Genomic DNA, 25,767 nt, shown 5'->3' on the forward strand with positions numbered 1-25,767 from the left:
TTATCTCTTAAAAAAAAAAAAAAAAACACATATACTCTGGCTGGGATTGTGGCTCAGTGGCAGAGCACTTGCCTTTCACATATGAGGCACTGGGTTCGATTCTCAGCAGCACATAAAAATAAATTAAAAAAGAAAAAAGAAAACTCCACATATACTTATCTCATAAGAGAACTTATTTAATGCTTTCTTTCATTTCAGACAAGATTCCTGTACTGAGAGAAGGAAAACTACCTGTGGTAGGAATTGGAAAGCATCTGTGTGGTGTGGCAACAGGTAGGTAAACACACTGATAATATCTAAATTAATACATTAAATCTTAGTTTAAATTGCCTAGTGGTTTCTTTTGAGTTGTTGAGATTTCTTATACTTGCAGCTTTGATCAGTCTTAAAGGGGAATGGAGAAAGGAATAGGAAAGACAGGAGAATAATTCTGACATAACTTTCCTATGTGTATATATGAGTCCACCATAGTGAATATCTACATCGTAGACAACCACAAGACTGGGATCCTAATTAGAATAAGATGTACTCCATGTATAAATAAGTCAAATTATACTCTACTGTCATGTTTAACTACAAAGAACAAAAATAAATAAAAAAATTTTAAACTTATTCTAGTTATAAAAAAAAAAAACAGTCTTCATAAGCAACACTGGCCCTGTGTTGTATCAAATGCAGGGCTTTCCTAGATATCTGCTCATTTTGGCCATTTTGCAGGATGAATCAAGAGTGTTGTGTATAAATAATATGTCATATGGAACCTTAAAGTTCTTTGGGTTATATTACAACTAAACAGGGAAACAAATTGTTGTGGAAACTGTAGTATTTCACCCCAGAAGGTACTTAGAGAAACTTTTTTAGAGGAACTTAGAAGATCACTGTGTGTCAGGATTCTGAGGAAAAATTTTAAAAATTTCATACCAGAAAAATCTAAGATGTCTTAGCACTTCTGTTCATCAGATCTAGCAGTGTAGAATGGAAACAGCATTCATTGGGACTCAGATAGTTTCATTGTCAGTTCTGCTGCATAATTTTGACAAGTTATTTAACCTTCTTGAGCTTTGGTTACCTCATTGGTAAAATAGGAGTAATAATACCATTTACCAGTTTCCACATAAAATTCTGGCATATATTAATGCTCACTATGTTAGCTATCGTAATATCTTCCTGGCTCCTGCTAGTTTCATCATCTATACATTTGGGGAACTTGGAGCCTTCATAAGACATTATTCAAATTGGCTGAATATGAGTACTGTATATTATGTTGTTCTTCAAAGTTTTTAGATGACTTCCATATATCTTAATTAACCCTTAAATAAAAGCCTTTTGAAGTAAACCAGTTGCATCCAATTTCATCCTGGGGAAGGTGGAAGGTATACACCTTTGACTCTTCCCATCTAATCCATATTTCTCAAAAGTATAACCTTCAGTGGCCAGTTCTCATATTCCATGCATTTTCTCCACTTTAGTTCACTCTGTTTGAATTCCCCTTTCATCTCTTGCAGTTAATTATCCTTTTTGAATTTCTATTTCATTGTCTTTTCTGACACTTCTTTCCCAGTTCTTTCCTTTCATCAATGCATTTCTTCTGTTTATTTCATGGTTTCCTTCCACAGGGTTCTTTAAATATTAATATTTAGGTCCATCTGCTACACTCCTAGTGTATCCTTCCCCTTTTTAAACTCTTCAGCAGTTCTTTGCCACTCTGTTTCTAACTTTACTGTCCACCAACATCAAGCTTGTATATTTTTCCATATACTATTCTGTTCCTACCATTTCTGGAATTCCACTGTCACCCAAACAAAAAGACTGGTCAATATCTATTCATCCTGCAGCTCAGTTATCACCTCTTTTGGGGAGAGGGGGGGTCTCCTTAAATAAGATCTGCCTCCTTAGTATTATCACAATACCCTCTTTTGTTTGTTTGTTTTTGGTTTTTTGGAGAGGCTACCAGGGATTGAACTCAGGGGTACTGAAACACTGAGCCACATCCTTAGCCCTATTTTGTATTTTATTTAGAGATAGAGTCTCACTGAGTTGCCTGGCACTTCACCATTGCTGAGACTGGCTTTGAACTCAGTGATCCTCCTGCCTCAGCCTTCCGAGCTGCTTGGATTACAGGCATGTGCCACTGAGCCCTGCCTCTGTGGTATCTTTACCTGATTATATTTCACTTATGTCTGTTTATTTAATTCTGCCAGTATCCTATGAATTTTCTGAAAATAAGGCATATGCTAATACAATGCTCAATATATAACAGAAACTTAGTGAATTTGAATGAATGAATAATATTGGCCACTAATTTGCTGTGTTTCTTTGTCCTTTTTTGGGTATACAGCTTTATCCCTTTAGATCTCTATAAAAAAAGAGGTTGAGCTAGACTGATAAAGATCCTTTTAATTCTGAAATTATTTAATTCTTTTAATAATTTTTCTGATTATTCTCATTTCTGGAAATCATTCACTTAAGTTAAATATAAATAAAATAGTGACTGAATATATTTTGTTAGAAAATAATAGTTTATGGAGCCAGGCACAATGGCACAACTATTCAGGAGGCTAAAGCAGGCGCATCACTTGAGCTGAGCAACAGCAAAATCCCTGCCTCAAAAATAAAAAGAGAGAAAGAAAGAAAATTATATTAGCATTTTAGTAGCATAGTGTATGCCTTAGTCTCAAAAAATTCATAGCATCTGCAAGAATTAGATGTATAAACAGATAAGTAAAATATAATAAGGTAAAGATGCAGAGGGAATTATGATAAAACTGTTTAAGAAATAATAGATTACAAAGTATTAAAATTATTTTGTGAAGATTGGTGTTTGTATCAAAACTGTTGTGCCCTTATACCAGAAAGAAAGAAAGAAAGAGAGAAAGAAAAGAAAGAAAGAAAGAAAGAAATAGATTGACTATCACCTTATCCAAATATTAGGTTTCCAATAATGTTTGTTGACTTAAATTCATATATTGAACTAAATTTACTAGCAAATATCAGTTCATTTAATATTGTGACATCTTAGGGCAATAAAATTTTTAAATATACATTTGTTTTTAATTGAGCAGACACAATATAACAATCTAATCAGAAAATATGGGTTTTACAGTATATAATTATGGTCTTTCCAATATTGTCAACAGTATAGTAGTTCTCAGTAGAAAATATCCATACTCATCAAAAATCTTTGGGTTTTTTTGTTTGTTTTTTAGTTTTAAAATGTACTAAAATGTTTTCATTTTAATATAGCATACATAATACTCTGTTTGGATATATTAATCATCATTGCATCCTCAATATTTTGCACATGAAAGGCATTCAGAAAATACTACTGACTAAATACTACTAAAGACTACTCAGAGAGGCCTACTTTCCATGTTCTGATCCCCTGTTCTCTACTCTTCAATTCATTGCTATTTGCTATGATTATCTTCTAACTCAAAATTAGCATTACTATGTTAAGCAAAATTGCCTTTGTTCTTTACTTCTTACTTTGAGTTTCTTAAGCTCAAGTTTCTTAAGCTGGAATGCAAGTATAGGTAAATAGATGTTTTCTATACAAATCATTTCCTCAGCCAGGATAGGGGAAATGGGAGATAATTCAAATAGTTAGACAAAAGGTTTTTTTTTTTTTTTTAAATTGTAGACCTTAAATTTGGATAGTTTTATTGGGAAATAGATTTTATGCAAAATTAGTCACTAGAAAAAATAAGAAGATAGAAAAAAGCAAATTTGAACAAAGTTGATACTTTATGATAGGATTATTACATATATAAAGCTAAGTAGATTTTTGTTGTTGGGTTTTTAAAAACCATACTGTTTAAGAAATATAAAAAAATATTTATTTTAAAGATGATGGTTTGGGGGGGGCGACATAATTGTGTTTGCAGATCTTGCATTACGATGTTTGGTTGAAACCTATGCTGCCAGTTTTGAGGAAAGGAATGAAGAACCTTTAGCCAAACGCATAAAGAATGATAAAACAGAAAAAGAAATTAACACTTTGGCCAAGGAAGGAAATGAAAAAAATGTCCCAGAGAAGTGGACCCCTGTGGCTGGCATTGTTATTGCACTCTGTTGTCACCACAGGTGTGATTGGAGACATTATGTGGGCAAAGAATATTTCAGGGCCCTAGGCCTTGGAGCAGTAGAATTCCACTATTTCCAGCGAATGAGTAGTTGGGCGACTTGTGGGATGCAGAAAACATCTTTCGAAGCCTCAAATATTACCACAAAGAGAAAAGATAATCAAAACGATGATAGCGAAGAGCATGATGAAGGAGGATACAGAGTCACAGATGACAGCTCTGAGAGTTTGTCTGGGTAAGTGACTACTTTGTAATGCTGAATACTAAAGGGGAAATAGTTTATTATTGCTATACGGTTGTCCCCCACTTATCCACGGGGCATACATTCTAAGACCCCCAGTGGATGCCTGAAACCACAGATAGGATACAAGCTCTGTAATACCTCTACAGTCAATCTGATGACAGAAATGGCTACTAAACACCTATCTGATGGTCAGATAATATATACAGTGTGGATATGCTGGACAAAGGGATCATCATATCCCAGGTGGGAAGGAATGGGAGGGCAAAAGATTTCATCATGCTATTCAGAACATCACTTCTTTAAAACTTATGAATTATTGAAAGGAATTTTCCATTTAATATTTTCAGATCGCAATTAACCACAGGTTACAGAAACTACAGAAAATGAAACTGTGGATAAGTGGGGACTACTTTCTTCTTAGATGACTATTGCCAACAGTTTATTCCTAAGAACATACAGTGTAATTTTAGAGTAACTTAAAATATATGCATTTTTATTAAGGTTATAAGGTAAATGTGCCTTGGAAGATGGAATATAGTACTCAGTATAATGTGGGCTATTTAACAGTTTTTCAATAATTACAAGTGACTAAAAGTTTTTTAAAAGTTTACAAAGTGTTAATTTTGTGTGTTTATTCTATTTAGGCTTCTTACTGTTGAAGAAAAGAAGAAAATAGGGCATCTTTGTAAATTGCTGATTGACCAAGGTCGAATCCAGTATTTACAGCAGAAGGGATTCAATCCTGCTTTACAATACTATACAGACCCTTTGGTATCTTTGGAAAATGTATTGTTAACTGCTTTACCAATTCATTCTTCACCAGAAACAACTGCTTAATAGGAAAGAAATTTGAACATCATCTGTCTTCCACCAAAAAATTTTTTTAATTATATTTTTATATTCACAAAAATATAATTTAAATAGCAGATAATGTGAACTTTAAAACTACTGTGGCCTCATTAAACTTTGGCAATAATTGTTTTTTACTTCAGAGGTCCAAATAATTCATCAAATTCCCAAAGTAATCCTCTTCGGCAGGGCATTTTGAATTACATTATTCATCGGTATTTGTAGAAGTTGGTGAAGTAATCAAACAATTGACTTCATCATCTGAAACACACATAGTACATCAACATATTAATTAACATGTTAAGTTTCTATTTCTATTTGCATTTATTTGGGAAATATATTTTTCCTTTGATTATATTTAATATTTTTGTGTCTCAAGTTCAAAACATAATGACCAATTGTCAATTTGTAACAAGGGCCAACCTGAGAATTTGGCAATGTGAGGACTTTTTTTCTATGCAGATCTGGAGATGATAATCAACTGTACTTTTTCTCAAATGCAAACAGATTCAGAGATGTTCACAGTCAGTAAATACAATCACTTTCAGACTACCAGAGCCATACCTATATTTATATACTATTAGAATTTGTCCAGGACAAACACCAAAACTGAAGAAATATTTTTAAGTAAAAAAAAGTTTCACTTCGTTTTTGTGCTGTTGGATAATTATAACTAGATTATCTAGTTATACAAGCATAAACCAAAAATTAAATTTGAAATTTTCAAGTAATTTATCAAGTTAACTTGGTAGCTTATATCTTTTTTTTTTTTTTCAAGGTGCAACAGATAAAGGAACTTTTATTAAAGCCTGAGACTCAGGCCAAAATTAGGAGGGAGCTTTTTGAAATAGCTTATATCTTTTACCAGGAGTTTTTTTTTTTACATATGTAAGTTCAAACATTAAGTATGATCTCTGTTTTTTGGAGAAAATAATTTGGACTAAAACAGAAATCAGATGATGAAACCAAAACCTTCTCACACTTAGGCCTTATTTAACTGATAAGTGGTTTTTATGCAGAAGCAAATATTAAACCAAACATATAGTAGGAATGTTACTCTCACATTTTATCCTTGATTTGTTTATGCATTTATTTGTAAGCATTTTCTTAATTGTTGATCATATGCCAAGACAAAGATCCAGAATTATTAATTTTAGATATTATGAGATTCTGAAATAGCTATATGTATCCTGTAGAATTGTAAATAATTGAAAAATTGTAGCCCATTTTTCATTCCAACCTTTCTACTTATGTCTTGTCAAACTGTCTAGGTTCAAATCCCAATCCTACCACCTCTTACTGTGTGACCTTGGGTAAACTACTTTGTGCCTCAATTTTCTCCTCTCAATGGGGATGGCAGTAATAATAATAATAATAAAACCTACCTCACAAGGTTGTTGTGTGCATCAAGTAAGCCAACACAAATAAAATGCTTAGAATGGTTCCAAGCACAAACTTAAGTACTCAAATATTAATTACTAGTAGTAGTAATCATGGATCTATTTTTAACAACTTTAATAGGAGGGCTTTTATTTTATCTCCTCTTTGTTTAAATTGTTACTTTTTTTCTCTCTCTTGTATGTTTTAGGCCAAATCTTATTAAAGTAAGATAGTGTGATAATTTTTTTAGTTATTCATTTCCCCAGTCAAAAGAACAAGATATACATCCTTCAATAGTTAACCTCATTTTATTATTAGAAATATTCATTTGTATCATAAGGTTTATTTTGTATCATTCAACAATTTATGCCCACAAATAAAAGATATTCAACAACTAATATAATCTGTTAAGTGTCATATGTTTCATAAGACATATACATATCCAAAAATTATCATGCTGATGCAGTTCAGTTTCCTACTTGTCTTTAATTTATCCTTTCTACTTTCTAAAACTAGACCCCACAGTATTAGAACTTTTTTGTTTTCCTCCCAACCTGTATCCATGCTATTGTTTCTGTGGCCTTGCTACAGGAGATCTAAACACTAACCCTCCACTCCCACCCCTCTGGTACTGGGAATTGGACCCAGAGGTGCTCTACCACTGAGCTACATACCCAGCCCTTTTTTTTTCTTTTAAGACAGGTGCTCCCTAAATTGCTGAATCTGGCTTTAAATTTAAGATCCTTCTGCCTCAGCTTCCCCAGTCACTGGATTACAGGAAGAATACCACCATGCCCTGTTTCTAATGACTACTTCAACATTCCATTGAGTTGAACTAAAATCTATTGAGTTAAAAGTCTTCAAACTTCACATTTTAGTATATTTTAAAGCCATGATTTATTTATTTCTTTTTTTCCTCCCCCAGTACTGGGGATTGGATCCAGGGCTTCAGGTATGCTAGGCATGTATTCTTACACTGAACCACATTCACAGCTCTTTTTAAATTTTAAATAGCGGTATGCACAAAACAACAGTGCCTTGCTAAATTGCCTAGGCTGGTATTAAACTTGGAACCCTGCCTCAGCCTCCTGAGGAGGTGGGATTATGCAACTGGGCCCAGCATGATTTCTATTACTATGCTATCATTTCATTACTTTTTATGGGAATTGAATCCAGGGGTGCTTTACCACTGATCTCCATCCCTGTCCCTTTTTATTTTTTTATTTTGAATCAGGGTCTTACTAAAGTACTGAGGCTAGCCTTGAATTTAATTGTCCTGCCTCAGCCTCCTGAGTTACTGGGGTTTCAGTTGTATGCCACTACACCTGATTCATTGCTTTTATTAACAATAAAATAGGGCTCTTTGCCCTATTCCCCTAATCTTGACTTAATATAAAGGCTTTCATAATTTAAAAAAAGTTTCATTCTAAATTATAAGAAACCTAATCAATTGAAATCTGTATATCAAAACCTCACATTCATTCTGTCAAAATGTGTTCTCTTTTAATATTTTTCACTATAAGTAAAATAGTATTTTGCTATTTATGGATTCTAGAAAAAGAAATGCAGATGTTCAAAATGACAGATATGGCAAGCTGGTAGAAAAAGGTAGTAAAGTCCTAGGAATAGTGTCTTCATTCACTTGTTTGTGCTTCAGGTACTTGGCCAAATAATTTATTTCCTGACTCCATTTGAAATATTTTGAATTTTTTTGGGGGGAGGGGTACCAGGGATTGAACTCAGAGGCACTCAACTGCTGAGCCCCATCCCCAGCCCTATTTTGTATTTAGAGACAGGGTCTCACTGAGTTGCTTAGCACTCACTTTTGCTGAGGCTGGCATTGAACTTGTGATCCTTCTGTCTCAGCTTCCTGAGCCACTGGGATTACATGTATGCGCCACCATGCCCAACTTTTTGAATATTTTTACAACTTTTCTCCTAATCCTTATCAGAATTATAAATAGAGTAGAATCTTACTTTCTTTTCCTCTAACAATATTGGCCAAAAGACCAGAATTTGATAGAAAAGGCAAGATGGAATGAGAAATCCTACATAAAAGAACTCAGAAAGTTAGGAGCAAATTATATACACATTCCTTACCAAAAAGAATACTTGATCTATGTTATATACAAATCTCCTACCTGCTTTTCTCCATGATTCCTGTATATATGTGTGCATAAATTGAAGGCCAAATAATTCCCGTTCCTCCTCTTCATCTACGCTTTCACTGGGAGGAAGTGTTACTTCCAGTTTCAGTGGGTTGTCTCTGAAGTTGACAAACCTAGTAGTTCACCAAAAAACAGTATTTTTATAGGTGCCATGGAAGTGTACATTTATTTTCCTGGAGAAAGATCAAATGACAATATACTAAATTACTCTTTTTTTTAACTGGTTTCAATAACTGAATATCTTGGTGAGATGTGATATATCCCAAGTTTCTTTCCTGGAAGGAAAAAATATTAGCTTTAAACAACTTATTTTCTAAGCTTAGTAAAAGAAGTATTATTTCATAGCATATATTTAATGTGATACAGTTTAACTTTAAAGAGCACTTCTAATGCATCTTAAATAAATAATGCTATAAATTTAGTTTCTGCCTATTTTATAGATATGTTTTATACAGATCTATAAATGTGTTTTCGACATCTAGCACAAGGCTTATAGTTGCTGAATAAGTGAATGAATGAAGGATGATTTGTACCAGTTTTTGGATTTAATGTCTATTATTTTGTCAGAAAATTAAATTTTGAAAAAAAAAACATGATGGAGTTCTGATAAAACTAATAAAAATTATATCTGTTTTCATGGAGTCCTGATAATAACTAATAAAAATTATATCTGTTTTTTATTGGTAAGAGTTTTCTGTCCATTTGTAATTAAGAGGAAAATAATCACTATTTTATTGGTGAAAACTTTTAGTTTTTATGTTGCTGATGAGAATTGCTAGCAGTATGAAGATAATTTTTTTTGAAAATGCCACCAACATAAGACATTTCTTAAAAATGATCAACCTCAGTACTTAGTTTCAAGTATCTTTCTCGAATAATTCATTCCAGTATTATATGAATCCAAAGCATGAAATTATAGAATTTTAACATTGACAAAGATTGTTTAAAAATATATCCATTCTTACAAGTAAGGATCCAATTATATTAATATAAACAACGTACGTTACTTTGTTCTGTGGCCAGAAATGAACATGTCATTTTGTATCTTACAATTTTTACCTCAGATTTTCCATTTCTCCCATGCATAGTGGAATATCTTGCAGTTTATTGTTGCTGAGAACAATGGTGCCCAGGTTTTTCATATTGCTGATTGTTTCTGGCAAGCATGTTATTTGATTCCGTTGTAGCCATAATGTATGCAGACTTTTCATTCTGAAGAAATAAAAGAGATTTCTGTGATTAGTCATATATAATATGAAAAACTAAGTTCTTATTATCTTAAAAATCAAATGTCCTCTTTTGTAATATGTCTTTTTGTTGTTGTTGTTGTTTTAACCTTTGTTTTATTTTATTTATTTATTTATTTAATTAATTTGTTTATATGTGGTACTGAGGATCGAACCCAGTGCCTCACACATACTAGGCAAGTGCGATACCACTGAGCCACAACCCCTGCCCTGTAATATGTCTTTTTTTGGAGGGGCAGGCAGTACCAGGGATTGAACTCAGGGACACTTGGCCACATACTCAGCCCCATTTTGTATTTTATTTAGAGACAGGGTCTCACTGAGTTGCTTAGTGCCTTGCTGTTGCTGAGGCTGGCTTTGAATTCCCAATCCTTTCTCAGCTTCCCGAGCTTCTGGGATTACAGACATGCACCACCACACGTGGCTCCTATGTCTTTTAACCAACATACTTTTCTTTTTCTTTTTCTTTTTTGTTTTGTTTTGTTTTTTAATGCTGGCGATTGAACCCAGGAGCCCTTTTACTACTAAACTATATCCCAACTCCTTTTTATTTTGAGACAGGGTCTTGCTAAGTTGCTGAGGCTGACCTTGAACTTGTGTTCTCCTGCCTCAATCTCCATAGTCTCTAGTTATAGTCATGTGCCACCACACCCAGCTACTTAGATTAATGACTTTAGATTACCTGGTTATTAGAGAAACTACATGTGGAATTAATCTCTACCATATAGCTCTCATATCATATAGTAGTAAAAATGAAATAAAAATATTTTAGTTTTCTTCATTTTTCTTAGTTTCTGCTGTTATTGGACTCTTATGAGAAAATCAGAAAATATTAACATGCTTCTTCAGAAGAAGGCATTAATGCATAATGGTTAACAGCATGGAATGGGCCAGCATCAAATTTCTTTCACTTATTTAGAATCAATGAAACAATCTGTTTAAAGACAGCATATTTCAAACTAAATGGATCTGTTCTGGTTGATTATACTTGGCATCTCCTTTGTCTTGTTAGTTCCTATTTTTCACAGATGGTTTTAAGGCATTTGTCAGTAGCATAAAAAGTTACTCATTTTACCTTTCTATGGCATCAGGAAGTTGTTCAAGTCTGTTGCTTCCCATGTCCAGCCACTCAAGGGCAGGCATGTTCAACACAGCAGGAGGGATTGTAGTAAATTGGTTCATACTCAAATCAAGGTGAGTAAGTTTTAACAGACTGCTGAGCTGAAGAGGAAAGCAAGGTTTTTCAAAATAAATGTCTACAATGTAAATTCCTAGAAGACTCACATTGGTAAAGGAGATACATCATATCAATGAACATTTGTATTGCACTTGGGCTTTAAAAAATTTAAGCACAGTAGGCCGGAACAAACTAAAAATAAAAATAAAGCTGAATAAACAAACGCCAGTGATATGAAAAACTCTCAAAGAAATTGTACCTATTTGGGACTAGGGATATAATTCCACACAGTGGTAGAGTGTGTTCTAGAAGGGCATGTGCAAGGCTCTGGGTTCAATCCCCAGGTCCAAATAAAGGAGAAAAGAAGAAAGAAATTGCATCTACTCAAAGAAAATTTATCTTCCACAATAATCTAGTTCCAGAGTTAACAAGGCCTGTGTGGTAAAAGTTTTTTCCCCACTGTGAGGGTAACTATTTAGTATCATGTTTTCATTTCATTCAGTAGTTGAGAATTATATGGGGAAACTTAATCTTCAAAACAACAGTTTTCTTTGTTGAAAGTTTGTGTGTAATGATTTATATATTTATTTATGTCAAATATCAAATTGGATTACAGGCATGTGCCATGACACCGAGCCTACCACTGTACCCATAGGCACTTAACTACTGAGCCTTTTTTTTTTCCAATTTATTTTACAGTAGAATGCATTTTGACATATAGTACACAAATAGAGGAGAACTTCTCATTCCTCTGGTTGTACATGGTTCAGAGTCACTCCACTAGTGTAATCATACATGTATATAGGGTAAAAATGCCCAGCTCCTTTTTTAAAAATATTTATTTTTTAGTTGTAGTTGGACAAAGTACCTTTATTTATTTATTTTTATTTTTATGTGGTGCTGAGGATTGAACCCAAGGCCACGCATGTGCTAGGTGAGCACTCTACTGCTGAGCCACAATCCCGGCCCACGCTCAGCCCTTTATTTAGAGAAGGGGTCTCCCTGAGTTCCTTAGACCCTCACTAAATTGCTGAGGCTAGCTTTGAACTCACGCCTCCTGCCTCAGCCTCCTGAGGGGGATTACAGGCATACAACCCCAGCAACAAGTGACTAATTCTGACATCAACCAAACGATGTGAATGTCCATTTAGTTTGGGCTTCATTGTGAATCAAATGTCTCAAACAGGTCATATAACCAGGAGTGATAGATCTATGAAGAGAACTCAAGATTTTAAGGAATTAAAAACCACACAATTTCTTCCTCTTTTTACATTCTAGTGGAAGTTTCAATATGCAAGAATTTCATTGACTTTTACAAAAATATTATCCATTTGTGGGAAGTGGCTATGTTTTATTTTCTCTTGAGGCATGTTCATTTCTTCTGCAATATCTGTACCACAACAAAAAGTACACAAATACAATGTTTTGTAAATTGTACAAAAACTCAGGAGGTTCTGTCTAGTAGGTGATGATGTTTCTCCAGATTTAGAATTCAAGTCCCAAATAAACATTTTCAAAATCTGTCATCACATTTCATAAATTTCCAAATGGTTCAAATAGCATATAAAAAGATTGTTTTGACATTAGCATTTACATATTTATATGTAAACAGTGTGTAAATCATAGGACAGGGCTGGGATTGTGGCTCAGTGGTACAGTGCTCACCTAACATGTACGAGGCCCTGGGTTTGATCTTCAGCACCACATAAAAATAAATAAAAGTAAAGGTATTGTGTCCAACTACAACTAAAAAATAAGTATTAAAAAAAATAGGACAGGGCTGGAGATGTGGCTCAAGTGGTAGCGCGTTCGCCTGGCATGCGTGCGGCCCGGGTTCGATCCTCAGCACCACATACAAAGATGTTGTGTCCGCCGAAAACTAAAAAATAAATATTAAAAAAAAAAAAAAAAAAGTTTAAAAAAAAAAAAAAAAAATAGGACAGATGAGTCTCCAATTGCTGATTTTTCAGTAGTAATAAAACGTTGACTTTAGATGATTGAAAAGAAAATAAAGTAATGATAATATGACAATTCTAATTTTGCATATGTGAAAACTGAGATCTAAAGTGTAAAGTGTATCCAAGAACATAGAATTACTTAAAGGCCACACTTTGGAATGGAACAATCCCAGCTCAATATTTTTATTCCTATATAACCAGTCTCCTAAAGGGAAGAAACTAAGATAAACTGGTTTATAGACATGCATAAATTCACACAGCTTGTTAGTGACAGCCAATCCTAGAAACAAAGTCACAAGGATTAGAAAAAAAGATTTACTGATCTTTCTGTGTATGTAAAGAAATTTTCCATGTGATAATTTTCATCATATGGAAGGGCATATGTTTCATTAAATGCAACTATTATATTATGAAACATATATACTATGTTTTACTTGCAAGAGAAGTTATTATTGGCTACATGTTCACTTTTGTGGAAAAAGTATAATATGCTCTCAAGATAAATGGGAAAAGAGAATAGATTTTTAGTTTGGGCTTCATTATTTTTCTTAGCTATTAGTTTATAAAGATTATTTTCAAGACATTGGACATTTCCATGGCTGGTTCTAAGAGCATTAATATATAGAAAGTAATGCAAATGTCTTTATATTTATCTGATCAATTTGGTTTAAGCAATGACGTCATGCCAAATCAAAGTTTGAAGAGCCTAGGAAGCTAGCAAGAAATAGATTTCCTAGAATTCATGCCTTACACTTCACCTCTGTCGCAAAAACCAACTAGTAAAAAGTTTTTCTATCACCACATTTTCTGTGCTTTATAATAATCATTCATTCTAAAAAGCATTTATTAAGTAACCACAATAACCTAGGTTTGCCCTCAATTCTAGGAATTTATTTTTTTAATATTTATTTTTAGTTACAGGTGGACACAATATTTTATTTTTATTTTTGATGCTAAGGATTGAACCCAGTGCCTCACACATGCTTAGCAAGCGCTCTACCTCTGAGCCACAACCCCAACCCAATTCTAGGAATTTAAATAAATAAAACTCTTATTCTGGCCTTCAAGGAGATGACAGTCTAGTCAAAAAACAACCTCAGTACTGTCATACATGATTCCACCCTATGCTTTAAATATAAACCTTGTTGCTTGACCACTAGTGGCTTCTTTTTAAACTAATATATTTTCCCCCTCCCTTTTCTCCCTCTTTCTTCCCTAACCCTGGGGAAGCAAGAGTGACATTATTCCTGTCCTAAGCCGCTGCTATCAATCTTTCTGCTTCATTCCCCCAACAATAAAGAAATGCCAGTCTGGAACCTGGAAAAACAGCTTTCTCAAAGAATATAAGTTGAACAACTAATTATATCTATTCCTAATGATACTTGGAAAAAAAAAAAGCCCTTGTATCCTCCTTTTTAGAGTCCTTTGTTCCCCTGGCAGTTAGAATCACAGTCTCTAAGATGTGTGTCCACTATATTTTATCATTTGCCAGCAAATCAATAAAACCTTTTTCTTTTTTCTCAAAAATCTTGTCCTCGTTATTGGATTAGCTTCAGGGACAAGGACCAAGCTTTCAGTATCACTGTGACAATAACAGAAGTATAAGTTATGCTAAATAGATTTTTCTCTAATTAAAAACCTGCTTTATAATAATAGGAAATAATCTTCACTAAATATTTTTCTGAAATAAAATTTGTAGCATTTTCTTTTTAGTTTCATTTTTAACAATCACATAATTGAAAAGCAAAGTTCCGGTAGAGGGAAAATAACATCTTAGGCATTTAGAGCTTTCTGACCTCTTGAGGAAGATCACATATATCTCTGTTAACAGCCAGTTCTAGTTTCTCCAAGCTGGCACAATTACTTAATTCCTTGGGGACAGTCTTGATTTTGTTGTAGCTCAGAATCAGTTCCTGGAGTCTAGTGAGCAGTCCTACAAAAAAAACAATACACAATAGAAAGAAGATGGACATAAAGTACTATTTTCCTTACTGAGTAATTACAGCAGAAATTATTTGTGTATTGGCAAATTCAGAGTTCTTATATTCTTCCCTGTTCCCAGTCTGCATCCTGCCTCTTCTTTAAACAATGGATAGGTTTATCAGTGCAATGGGAAAAAAACAAAACAAAAACTTATTTTCATTCTGTTTTATGCACATCCTGGGCTGGAGTGTAGCTCAGTGGTAAGGGGCTTGCCTAGCATGCACAAGGGCCTGAGTTGTATCCCCAGTACTGCAAACAATAATGACAATAAAAACAAAGAAACTACACCCTAAGCAATTTTCCATGTGAGAATTTTGCTCTCTATTTGACAAATCTATTTTTATTTATTGCTTCCAACCTATCTGAGGAATAGCTAAACCAGTAATATTGTTTTCAAAATCTATAGAACAATATTTTAAAAGATATTTTGCTCACATTGAAATCTCATCTTGAATCACCTCAGTAAATCCAGTAGCTTGGATCCCCTAGAAGCTTCAATTTAGACTAAATGTTTAAAAATTTTCTTACAATTCAGATATATAAAGATATATTTATTCCATGTTATCAAAAACAATAAAATAAGCACATCTTCAAGAAGATAAAATAGCAGAAGAATAAAAGTAATCTTTACCAATTCCTCGAGGTATTTCTGAAATTATGTTTCGAGATAAATCTAACACAATAAGGTTCTGGAATCTTCCAATGAATTCTGGAATTTTCAACAAACCAGTTCTATGAATTTGCCATTCCTGTAGCTGATTCAGCTTCAGTAAAGAAGAAGGGAGACTCTAAAGTAAAAGAAATAATGGAGACATATTACTTAAACTATTTTAGTATTATACCATCCTGAAGTGTGATTTTATTTAATTTGTGAAAACATTTAGAAATGTTTCTTTCTCTTAATGGGTTATACTTCCAAGTATTTTATGTTACTGAGTTTTAAGATCTTTATGCTTTTTATTTTTTTAACTAAAACTTCCAACCTCAATTAAATACATTTTGGTCAGTTATGCACATACATTGAAGTCTATCCTAAAGATCATGTTATATCTGGCTTTCCTAGACTACATATGCTATTGAAAATGAGACTATCCGGAAAACATCTTCATTCATAATTTAAATGTCCCTTTTACTTCTATTTTGAAGTATTTCATAAAAATTTTTATAGAATTTTTTTAAGTGAGGAATTTTAAGAGTTTGAACTATTCTGAATTTTATGCCTTTTCTCTTTCAGTGTAAAATAGAAAAGAAAACAAAGGAGCTAAGTTAAATATACCTATATTGGGGCTGGGGCTGTTGCTCAGCAGTAGCACAATTGTCTGGCATGTGTGAGTCACTGGGTTCAATCCTCAGCACCACATATAAATGAATAAATAAAATAAAGGTCTCTCAACAACTAAGAAAATATTAAAATATATATCATTTTTACAAGGGCTTCCAACCTTTCAGTAAGCATTTGTTTTCATGGAGATATATAACAATAATGACAATAAAAACAAACACTGAAGGGTTAGAAGCCCTTGAAAAAATTAAAGTATATCTAACATAATGAAGCCACTGTATATCTGTATGCACATACGTGCAAGGGAGGGGAAAAAAAGCATATGAACTGGAAGATACACCTAACAGATAAATTGATATTCATTTCCACTTTGAGAAGTTTTAACTGAGTATTTTTTTTTTGAAAAGCTACATAATTTTCATTAGGTAGATAGTCATCCATTCATGGCAAATGAGAAACAGCCTATTAGTATTAGAAGAAGAAATATCACATGTGACTTAAATTTAGGCAAGATTAAAGCAAATTGAATTTTTGCAAAAAAAAAAAATGTGATGTTTCTATTGTTTATGTTGTCCAGATTCATTTGGTGTATTATTAATATTAGAATTGTGGGCTGGGGATATCGCTCAGTTGGTAGAGTGCTTGCCTAGCATGCACAAGGCCCTGGGTTCAATCTCTAGTAAGAAAAGAAGAAGAAGAGGAGGAGGAGGAAGAATTTTCGATTATTCCTGTATTAATTACACAGTCTCATTCATTTTCAACTCTTCCACAAAATGCAAAAAGTAGAAAACTAAAATATTACTTCTATAAAGCTTACCTTCCATTCTTCTTTTTCTATCTTCAAAATGACCCTTCCATCTTCCCTGGTGACCTTTTCTTTGAGCTTAGTTAAACTTACTCTCTCTTCCCAGATCCGAACTAGCCTAGGAGATCAGGTAATCATTTTGACTTTTAGATAATGACAAAGGTAGTGTTCATTTTCAGATAAATAAAATAAAATAGCCTATCAAAAACAACTTGGGAAGGTAGGTGCAGTAATCCTGTAATCCCAGCTACTCCAGAGACTGAGACAGGAGGATCAGAAATTAGAGGACAGCCTGGGCAATTTAGCAAGACCCTGTCTCAAAAAATAATGGATGGGGATATAGCTTAGTGGTAAAGCACCCCTGGGTTCAATCCTTAATACCCAAATAAACCAAAATAAAAAACCATTGGTTCAATGGTATCTAGAAACATGATGAGATTTTATTTAGCAAAAGTTATACATATGATTAGTACCACAAATGCCTTATTTTAACTGTGGCTGATCCTTTAGAAGTTGTCCTTTGTAGAGATACTTCCCCTCCACTTGCCTTGAATTCTAAATTCAAAAAAAAAAAAAAAAGCATCTAAATTATTATCTTTCTTTTTAGATTTTCAGAACCCAGAATATCTGGTGACCTTGAGATAACAGTAGAATGTATAATACGCCATTCTTAATTCCTGTGCATCAACTAACATAAAACATCAATTTTTATAAAATTTAACTTGTGGAAAAGTTATGTTTATCTAAATAATTATAGGAACTAGGGCTGGGGCTGGGGCTTAGTGATAGAACGTTTGCCTAGCATGTGTGAGCCTCTGGGTTTGAATCTCAGCACCACATATAAATAAACAAACAAATAAATAAAAGTCCATCAACAGCTAATAAAATAGATATTTTTTTAAAAATTATAGGAACTAGCCTTAGGAAGCCAAGGTCAATTGCAATGTTCTAGTTGGGGTTGGGGAGAAAGGAGACACTTGCCCTTGATGATCACGACCCAGCCCAGCAAGTACCTACCCACTGCCCCCTGAACATCCTTTCCCTCTCTACAAAGGTCTTTTTGCATACGTGAGTTCCCTAAGATGGTCTTTCATGAGGAGGATGGGGGCTGATAGCCCTCTCCATCTTCCATTTTGTTGGCTCTTGAATAAACCTGATTTCTTTCACATCACCTCCTCATCTCTCAAGTATTGGCTTTTGAGTGGTGAGTAGATGAACTTAGGTCCAGTAGAACTATTTTTGTTGTTGTTGTTTTGGTGTTAGAGATTGAGCCAAGAGTTTTTTGCATTCTAAATGCATGCCCTACCTCTGAGATATACTTCCAGTACTAAGTTTTTGATAAGGACCATAATTCTTCATAAATTTTATTTATAATAGTTTTATTGAAATATAATTCACATAGCATAAAATGCATCATTTAAAGTATACAGTTCAGTGGTTTTAGTATATTCACATTATACAACCATCACCATTATCTAAATCCAAAATACTTTACCATTAAACAAAAAATCTCCTTATCCATATCCCTTCCCTATTCCCTGGGAATTACTAATAGCCTATTCTGCACATTTCATATAAATAGGATCATACAATGTGTGTCTTTATGTTTGGCATCTTTCACTTAGTATATTTTTATTCAAAGCTCATTCATGCTGTAACATGTATCAGTACTTCATTTCTTTTTATGGCAGAATGATTTTATCAGATGAGTTTATCATGTTTGTTCATTCAACAGTTGATTAGTATTTGGATAATTCTATTCTTTGGCTATTATGAATAATGGTACTACAAATGTATGTGTATAAGTTTTTGTGTGAACTATTAAAATTTTGGGGAGGTTATTAGGCTATTATTATTATATTGGGAAATGAATCCAGGGATGCTCTACCACTAAGCTACATCCCCAGTCCTTGTTAATTTATTTGTTATATTGGGTCCTGCTAGGTTGCAGAGGCTGACCTTGAACCTGCAATTCTCCTGCCTCAGCTTCCTAATTAGCTAGAATTACAGTCATCATGCCCAGATATGAGGCCATTATTTTGGATTAAGCTCCAAAAAACCAGAATAAAAATCAAAATAAAGTCACCCATGCTAAGGTTCCAGTTCACAAAACAGAAACTAAATTGTTATCTGACCATGCCAAGAAATCAGAAGAGAAAGTTATCAGCCAACTTTCCATTCAGTTTCCTAGAATGGCAGTGAAGTTCTCTCTGCCTTCCTCCTTGTACAAAGAAGGTAACTTGAAATAATCCAATGTTAGCCAATTAATTTTCTATTGTTCTATCTTCCTTTTCCTGTCTTACAGAGAAAACAACTTAGAAACAAAGTTTGAAAGTAACTTTGTTTTTGCTTTTTTCAGTCCTTTTCTGTCTATAAAAGTAACTTCTTCTGTTCAGTCCCTCAGAACACAGAATTTTATGGAAATGTTGCCTAATTCTAGAATTAAAAAGGAAGCCAATTAAGATCTTTGAATTGTTGTAATTTTTTTCCTTTGACAGATTATATGTTTTTATTTCTCTTGGGTATATCTTTAGGAGCATAATTTCTGGGTCATATGGTAACTTTATGTTTAGTCTTTTTAGGAACTGCCAAACTGAAACTAAATTCCAAATTGGCTATACCATTTTACACCCCCCCACCATCTGTGTATCAGAGTTCTAATCTCCCCACACCCTCACCAGTACTTGTTATTGCCCACTTTTTATTATATCCATCTAGTGATTGTGAATGGTATCACATTGTGGATTTGATGTGCTTTTTCCTGCTGACTAATCCTTAGATAGTTAATGTTTTGTTTGTCACCATACTGGGGGTCAAACCCAGGCCTTACACATTCAAGGCAAGCACTATACAAAATAAAGTTTATCCATTGAGAACATATATAAGAATATATATAAGAATATATAAGATATATAAGAATAATATGCATATACTATGCTGACTATAAAGATAGTGAGCAAAAAGATGCAAAAATTTTTCTATTTGTATCCTAGAAATTTTTTAATATTTATTTTTTAGTTACAGGTGGACACAATATCTTCATTTTATATTTATGTGTGCTGAGAATTGAACCCAGTGCCTCATGCATGCTAAGGGAGCACTCTACCACTGAGCCATAACCCCAGCCCCTAGAAATTTTTTCACATATGAAAAAGCAAAGGAATCAAATTTAGAATCAAGTTTAGAATCAAATTTAGCCTATTAAAAAGTACATAATTTTTAAAAAGCAGTCATCAAAAAATAAGGTTTAATTAATTTGTATATTTATTTGCCAAAAATATCTTGACATCTGAGAATTTTTGAAGTTTTGTGTGTTAACTGATTTTCAGTGAGGGTTTTAAAGAATAGAAAACAAAACAAAAACCCTGCAAATATAATGTTTGCTGTCTTTATGTGTTTAGGTTTGCAAAATACTTCTAATAAAGTCTGTTTGTTCTAATCTCTCAGTTGCATGAAATTTCTAATTAGTTAATAGCTCATCTTCCTATGAGCTATTCAGAACTTAATGAAGGTTCTGAATAACTCATAGGAAGATAGGTGTGGCAAGTTGACACAAATTGCATAATGCTAGCTATTCAATTATATCATTTTTATATAATTTACTATGAGGAAATGGGCTATTTCTGAAAGATTAGCAGAATATTTTCAAGACAATCAATTAGAAAAGTAGGTAAGATATCAAGGAGGCAGAGGAAATGAGAGCCATACTATTTAAAGATTGCCCCAATCAAGGTATTAGATGATCCTGCTGGAACTCACAGCCACTCAAGTAGGTGGGAAAAAGTAGTACCTTCTACTGCCAGATGTTTTTTTTAGACCCTAAAAGATTAATGCTGCACAAAACAAGCCTAACAATTAGACCAAGTGATATTAATCAAACCTTAATGAATGCTAAATAGAGTCCTATGAGGGCACAGTATAACTACTATTCTCACACACAGAAATTATTTTTGTAACTCTCATTACATAGGCAGAATTTAATTGAGTCAGGTATTTAAGTATATTTTGAACATTCTGTAAATAAAAATCTCTACAAAATTCAACAATGAGGCACTTCATAAGTGTTTTTTATAATGATGAGATTATGAATTTTCACTAATCCAAAATAGTAAATATAGTAAGTACTTGTGTTGAAATTCCTTCTCTCGCTTCAGATCTTCGTTGTGTTTCTTTATTCGTTTTTCCCACACTTCTTTTACAGCATTAACAGCCCCAGCACAAACCACATTTTCTGTCATGATTTCTCCACATTGTCATAGAGTCATCAGCTTCATTAAGTTCTGAACTGCTGAATCACAGATGCCACCTCAGAAAGGACCTAATTGGATCACACACACACAAAAAAAGCAATGTGTTTCAAATGTTCATTGATGGGGGTGTGGTGGCTCACATCTGTAATTCCAATTTCTCTAGAGGCTGAGGCAGAAGGATTGCAAGTCTGGGACCAGCTTGGGAAACTAAGTGAGGCCATGTCTCAAAATAAAATAAAAAGGGCTGATGACGTGGCTTAGTGGTAGATAGCATGCATGAGACCCCGGGTTCAATCCCCAGTACTGAAAAAAAAAATGTAATAATCATAATACCTAGTATTTACTGGACACTTTCTAGTTCCCAAAACTAGTATACTAGTCCATATTCCTTTTTGTTTTTTAACAGGATCTTGCTGTGTTGCCCAAGCTGGCCTTAAAATTCTGGACTCAAGAAATCCTTCTGTCTCAGACTCCTGAATGCTGGTACTATAGATGTGGGCCATTGAGCCCAGCTGCAAAGCAGATATTAACTTTTTAAAGATACCATTTTATATAGTGCAAAAAACCAAGTTCTCAAGAATAAACAGACTGGGTACAACCTCTACACACTAAACTAAAAAATAGAATGAAATTAAAGAAGACCTAAATAAGAGTTCTACATCATATTTATGATTCAATATTGTAAAAACATCAGATATTTCCAAATTGAGCTATAAACAGTCTCAATAAACCCCATCTGGAAACCAAGAGGGCTACCTTGACTCTCATATTCTAATATTAATAACAATTCTAAACATACAAAATAGCCAAAATACTCATGACAAAGAAAACTAGAGTGGGAGGATTTATTCTATCAGGAACTCTTTTAAAGCTTTAGTAGTAGAAAGTGTTGCATTGGTTCAGTGCACTAACAGATCAATGTAATTGAATAAGGAACACAAGAAACAGATTCCATACATAAATGAGCATTGCAGAATGCTGCAAGAATGATTTTTTTGGACAGTTGAAAATACATATATAATCAAATTTAATTCCAGATGTATTATAGCTCTATAAGTGATAGTGTAAGTCTCCCAAAACATAAAGGTTTGGGCAGACAATATAAGATATATGTCCTTAAAGTAGGTAATACTTTTTTTTCCAGGTGCTGGGATTGAACCTAGGGACTCATACAAGCTAGGCAAGTGCTCTACATCCCACTCTAGGGAACACTTCCTAAAATGGAATACAAAGCATATCCTTAAAGGAACAGATTGATAGATTGGACTATATTAATTATGAACTTTATTAAAAGATGTCACTTAGAGAATAAAAGGAATACCATGTAGTGGGGAAGATATTGGTGGCACATGTCACCACAAATGAGCTGTATCTACAATGGGTAAAGAATTCCTAAAAATCAACTTAAAAAGACAACAGGGCTGGGAGCAGAACTCAGTGGTAGAGTGCATGTTTAACATGAATAAGGCTCTGGATTTGATCTCCAGCATCAAAAGGGGGGAAAAAAAGTCAACAATTGAACAGTTAATTCAAAAGACGAAATCTAAAAGGCAGACCCCACCACCCCCAGCAAAAAAAAAAAAAAAAAAAACATGAAATTTTGTTCAACCTTGTGAAAGTGAATTAAAACCATAATAATATACCAACACACACACCTATTAGAGTAATCAAATTTAAAGACTGAGGTTGGTGTTGTGGCTCAGCAGTAGAGCACTTGCCTAGCTCATGCAAGGCATTTGGGTTTGATTCTCAGCACCACATAGAAATAAATAAATAAAATAAAGGTATTCTGTCCAAGTATAACTAAAAAATAAAACTAAAAAAAACTGACTACACCAAATGCTAGTGGAAATTTGAGTCATATAAATTCTTACATATTCTTAATCACTCTGGAGTAGAATATGCAGTTTATGATCTAGCAGTTCCACTCATTGGCAATCCCTAATGGGGAAGGGTATGTCACCACTAGGAAACATGAACAAGAATGTTCTAAGCAGTGTTTTTTCAAAATAGTAAAAATAAAGAGGGAAAAAAGCATGCCTCCTAGAATTTTATATTTCCCTTAGTATCCTCACTGAGTTGACAGACCCAGGGTGTGTGGCTAACTCTGCAGTCAGTCCATTGTGTTCCTGGTGGCTCTTTTCCCACACTGTGCCCTGGTGACAGGTGCCATACCAAATTGTAATAAAGTGAAGAAAATCATGGGGCATTTTCAGCAACTGGAACTGTGACATTAATATACATAAACTGAACCAGGGATGTCTAGAGGCTGACAATGAGAATTAAAAGCTGTCAACACCACCAGTCCTCTAGAAAGGAATTGGAAGTGTTTTTTTCTAAACTGTGAGGGGAAAGGGGATCTCTTGCTGGATTTCAAGACCAAAAATTAAATTAAAACACTTCATTTTTAACTTGACTGTTTCCACTAGAGGCCTTTGATTTGAAAATTATAGTACATGTTTATCAGCTATAGATGTTAAAATGGAACAAATATGTTCTGTAAGATTTATAGATATTCACATTGAGGCTTCTAAAAAGAAAAGACATCATTTTAGAAATGAGTATTAGTGTTCTAAAATCTGCTTGTAAAACTCTGGTCTCCTTTTACATTGATATTAAAACATTTTAAAGCCATCTTGGTTGCACATGCTTGTAGTTCTGGCTTCCCAGGAGGCAGAGGTAGGAGGGTGGCTTGAGCCCAGGAGTTCAGGGCCAGCCTGGACAATATAGTGAGACCCTGTCTCATAAAAAACAAAACAAACAAAATTTACAGTAAGAAAAAGGAATCAAGAAAGACACTAAAAATATCACATTATGGGGTATAAGGGAACTTAATCATCATCTCATAATAAAGCTCCATAGGTAATGCCTGAAATCAATAAGAAACAGCATGTATCTAACTTCAAAAAGGGAAATTTGCAAATAATCCCTGAAAATTAAATCCCAAAATGGTTACAATGTTTACTTCTAGGGAGCAGGATGGTAATAGTGAGAAATGGGGTAAACAATGTTGCTTTTCATTGTTAATCTTTTCTAAATTATTGATTTTTTTATGGTACTAGGAATTGAACCTAGGAGTGCTATACCATGGAGCTTCATTGCCATCTCTTTTTATTTTTTTAAATTTTGAGACAGGGTCTCACTAAGTTGCCCAAGCTAGCCTTGAACTTGCGATCCTCCTGCCTCAGCCACTAGAGTTGTGGGCATTGCAGGCATGCACCATCATAACTGGCTCCAAATTACTGATATTTTTAAACTAAAATTATGCAGTGTGTGTGAGAGACACACAGAAAGATAGATAGATAGATAGATAGATAGATAGATAGATAGATAGATAGAGAGAAGGACTGTATTACAGAAGAAAAAAGCCAGGATTGCTATGTAATTAACAGTATTCAGAAATTTATTAGGAGAGTCCCCATTTCTAAGCAATACAAGGAACAGACTGCAAGAACATTTTGTCATCAAGAAATCTTGTTGGTGGGGCTGTGTTGTGGCTCAGCAGTAGAGCGTTTACCTAGCACATGCCAGGTGCTGGGTTCGATCCTCAGCACCACATGAAAATAAATAAATAAAATAAAGGTATTGTGTCCAATTACAACTAAAAAAACTTAACAAAAAGAAATAGAAAGAAAGAAAGAAATCTTTTTTTGGTAATTCAACTATCTGGTCATATCACCTATAATTTGTTGTCTCACATTTTAAAGTATTTGGTAAATACTTTAAATAATATCAAATATTAAAAATATTTTAAAATCCCAGCTATCTGCATGTATGTAGGAATTTTACTACACACATATCACTGTTTAGTCATTTGCTAATTCATTTCCTCTTTGGCTCTTAAATTTTGGTCATTTGATTTTCATCTAATGACCAATTTCCCTTAAAGGAAAACAAGTCAATGATAATGCTTGCATTTCTGCCTCTAACACAAAACAGTGGTCTCTGCCTTGGTTATTACTGGAACAGAACAGCATGGCAGTGAGGTAAGGATGGCAATGACATGATAGAGGGTCGGCTTCTCAAAGTCAAAAGAAATACCATCCTAGAAGAGATGCTTCCAGCTTGTAGGGGAACCTATCTTCCAAAGGAGGACAATTAATACTTAAATTCAATCCCAAGCGGCAATTACACACACAAAGTCATCATCAGCACTCTATTGAGATAGAATAAAGAATGGAGAAGAAATGTTTTTTGGAAAATGGAAAAATACTTACCATCATTGGTGGACACTGAAGCTGTCATGCCCAAAGTTAATGATTATCATTGAAGAATAGATTATGGGGTGAATTTTTTCCGTGTGGTTCCAAATGACTAAAATCCACCATCAGGCTGTAACCAA

General features: G+C 33.8%; 2 protein-coding genes across 4 annotated transcripts in view; one reads left to right on the top strand and one right to left on the bottom strand.

Moving 5' to 3' along the window:
• Trmt13 (tRNA methyltransferase 13) overlaps positions 1-6,879 on the top strand; it is a 22,768-nt gene extending 15,889 nt beyond the window's left edge. For 2 of the 3 annotated variants that reach the window (XM_076863294.1, XM_076863295.1), the window contains 3 exons: positions 199-273; positions 3,885-4,317; positions 4,971-6,879. In XM_076863294.1, coding sequence (XP_076719409.1) covers positions 199-273; positions 3,885-4,317; positions 4,971-5,163 — 701 coding nt within the window. In that variant the 3' untranslated portion in view covers positions 5,164-6,879. Of the gene's footprint in view, positions 1-198; positions 274-3,884; positions 4,318-4,970 lie in introns of those variants that run through there. The other variant, XM_076863296.1, reaches the window with a different exon arrangement.
• On the bottom strand, positions 4,734-25,767 carry Lrrc39 (leucine rich repeat containing 39). The gene is made up of 9 exons (XM_076863297.1): positions 25,643-25,767; positions 21,301-21,493; positions 17,188-17,293; positions 15,720-15,876; positions 14,902-15,038; positions 11,046-11,191; positions 9,783-9,935; positions 8,697-8,836; positions 4,734-5,436 (listed from the first exon to the last, which is right to left on the bottom strand). Exons 2-9 carry the CDS (start codon positions 21,411-21,413, stop codon positions 5,381-5,383), a joined length of 1,008 nt encoding a protein of 335 aa, XP_076719412.1. The 5' UTR covers positions 21,414-21,493; positions 25,643-25,767; the 3' UTR covers positions 4,734-5,380.

This window comes from Callospermophilus lateralis, chromosome 7 (genome assembly GCF_048772815.1).
Source record: "Callospermophilus lateralis isolate mCalLat2 chromosome 7, mCalLat2.hap1, whole genome shotgun sequence".
Classification (NCBI taxonomy): Eukaryota; Metazoa; Chordata; class Mammalia; order Rodentia; family Sciuridae; genus Callospermophilus; species Callospermophilus lateralis.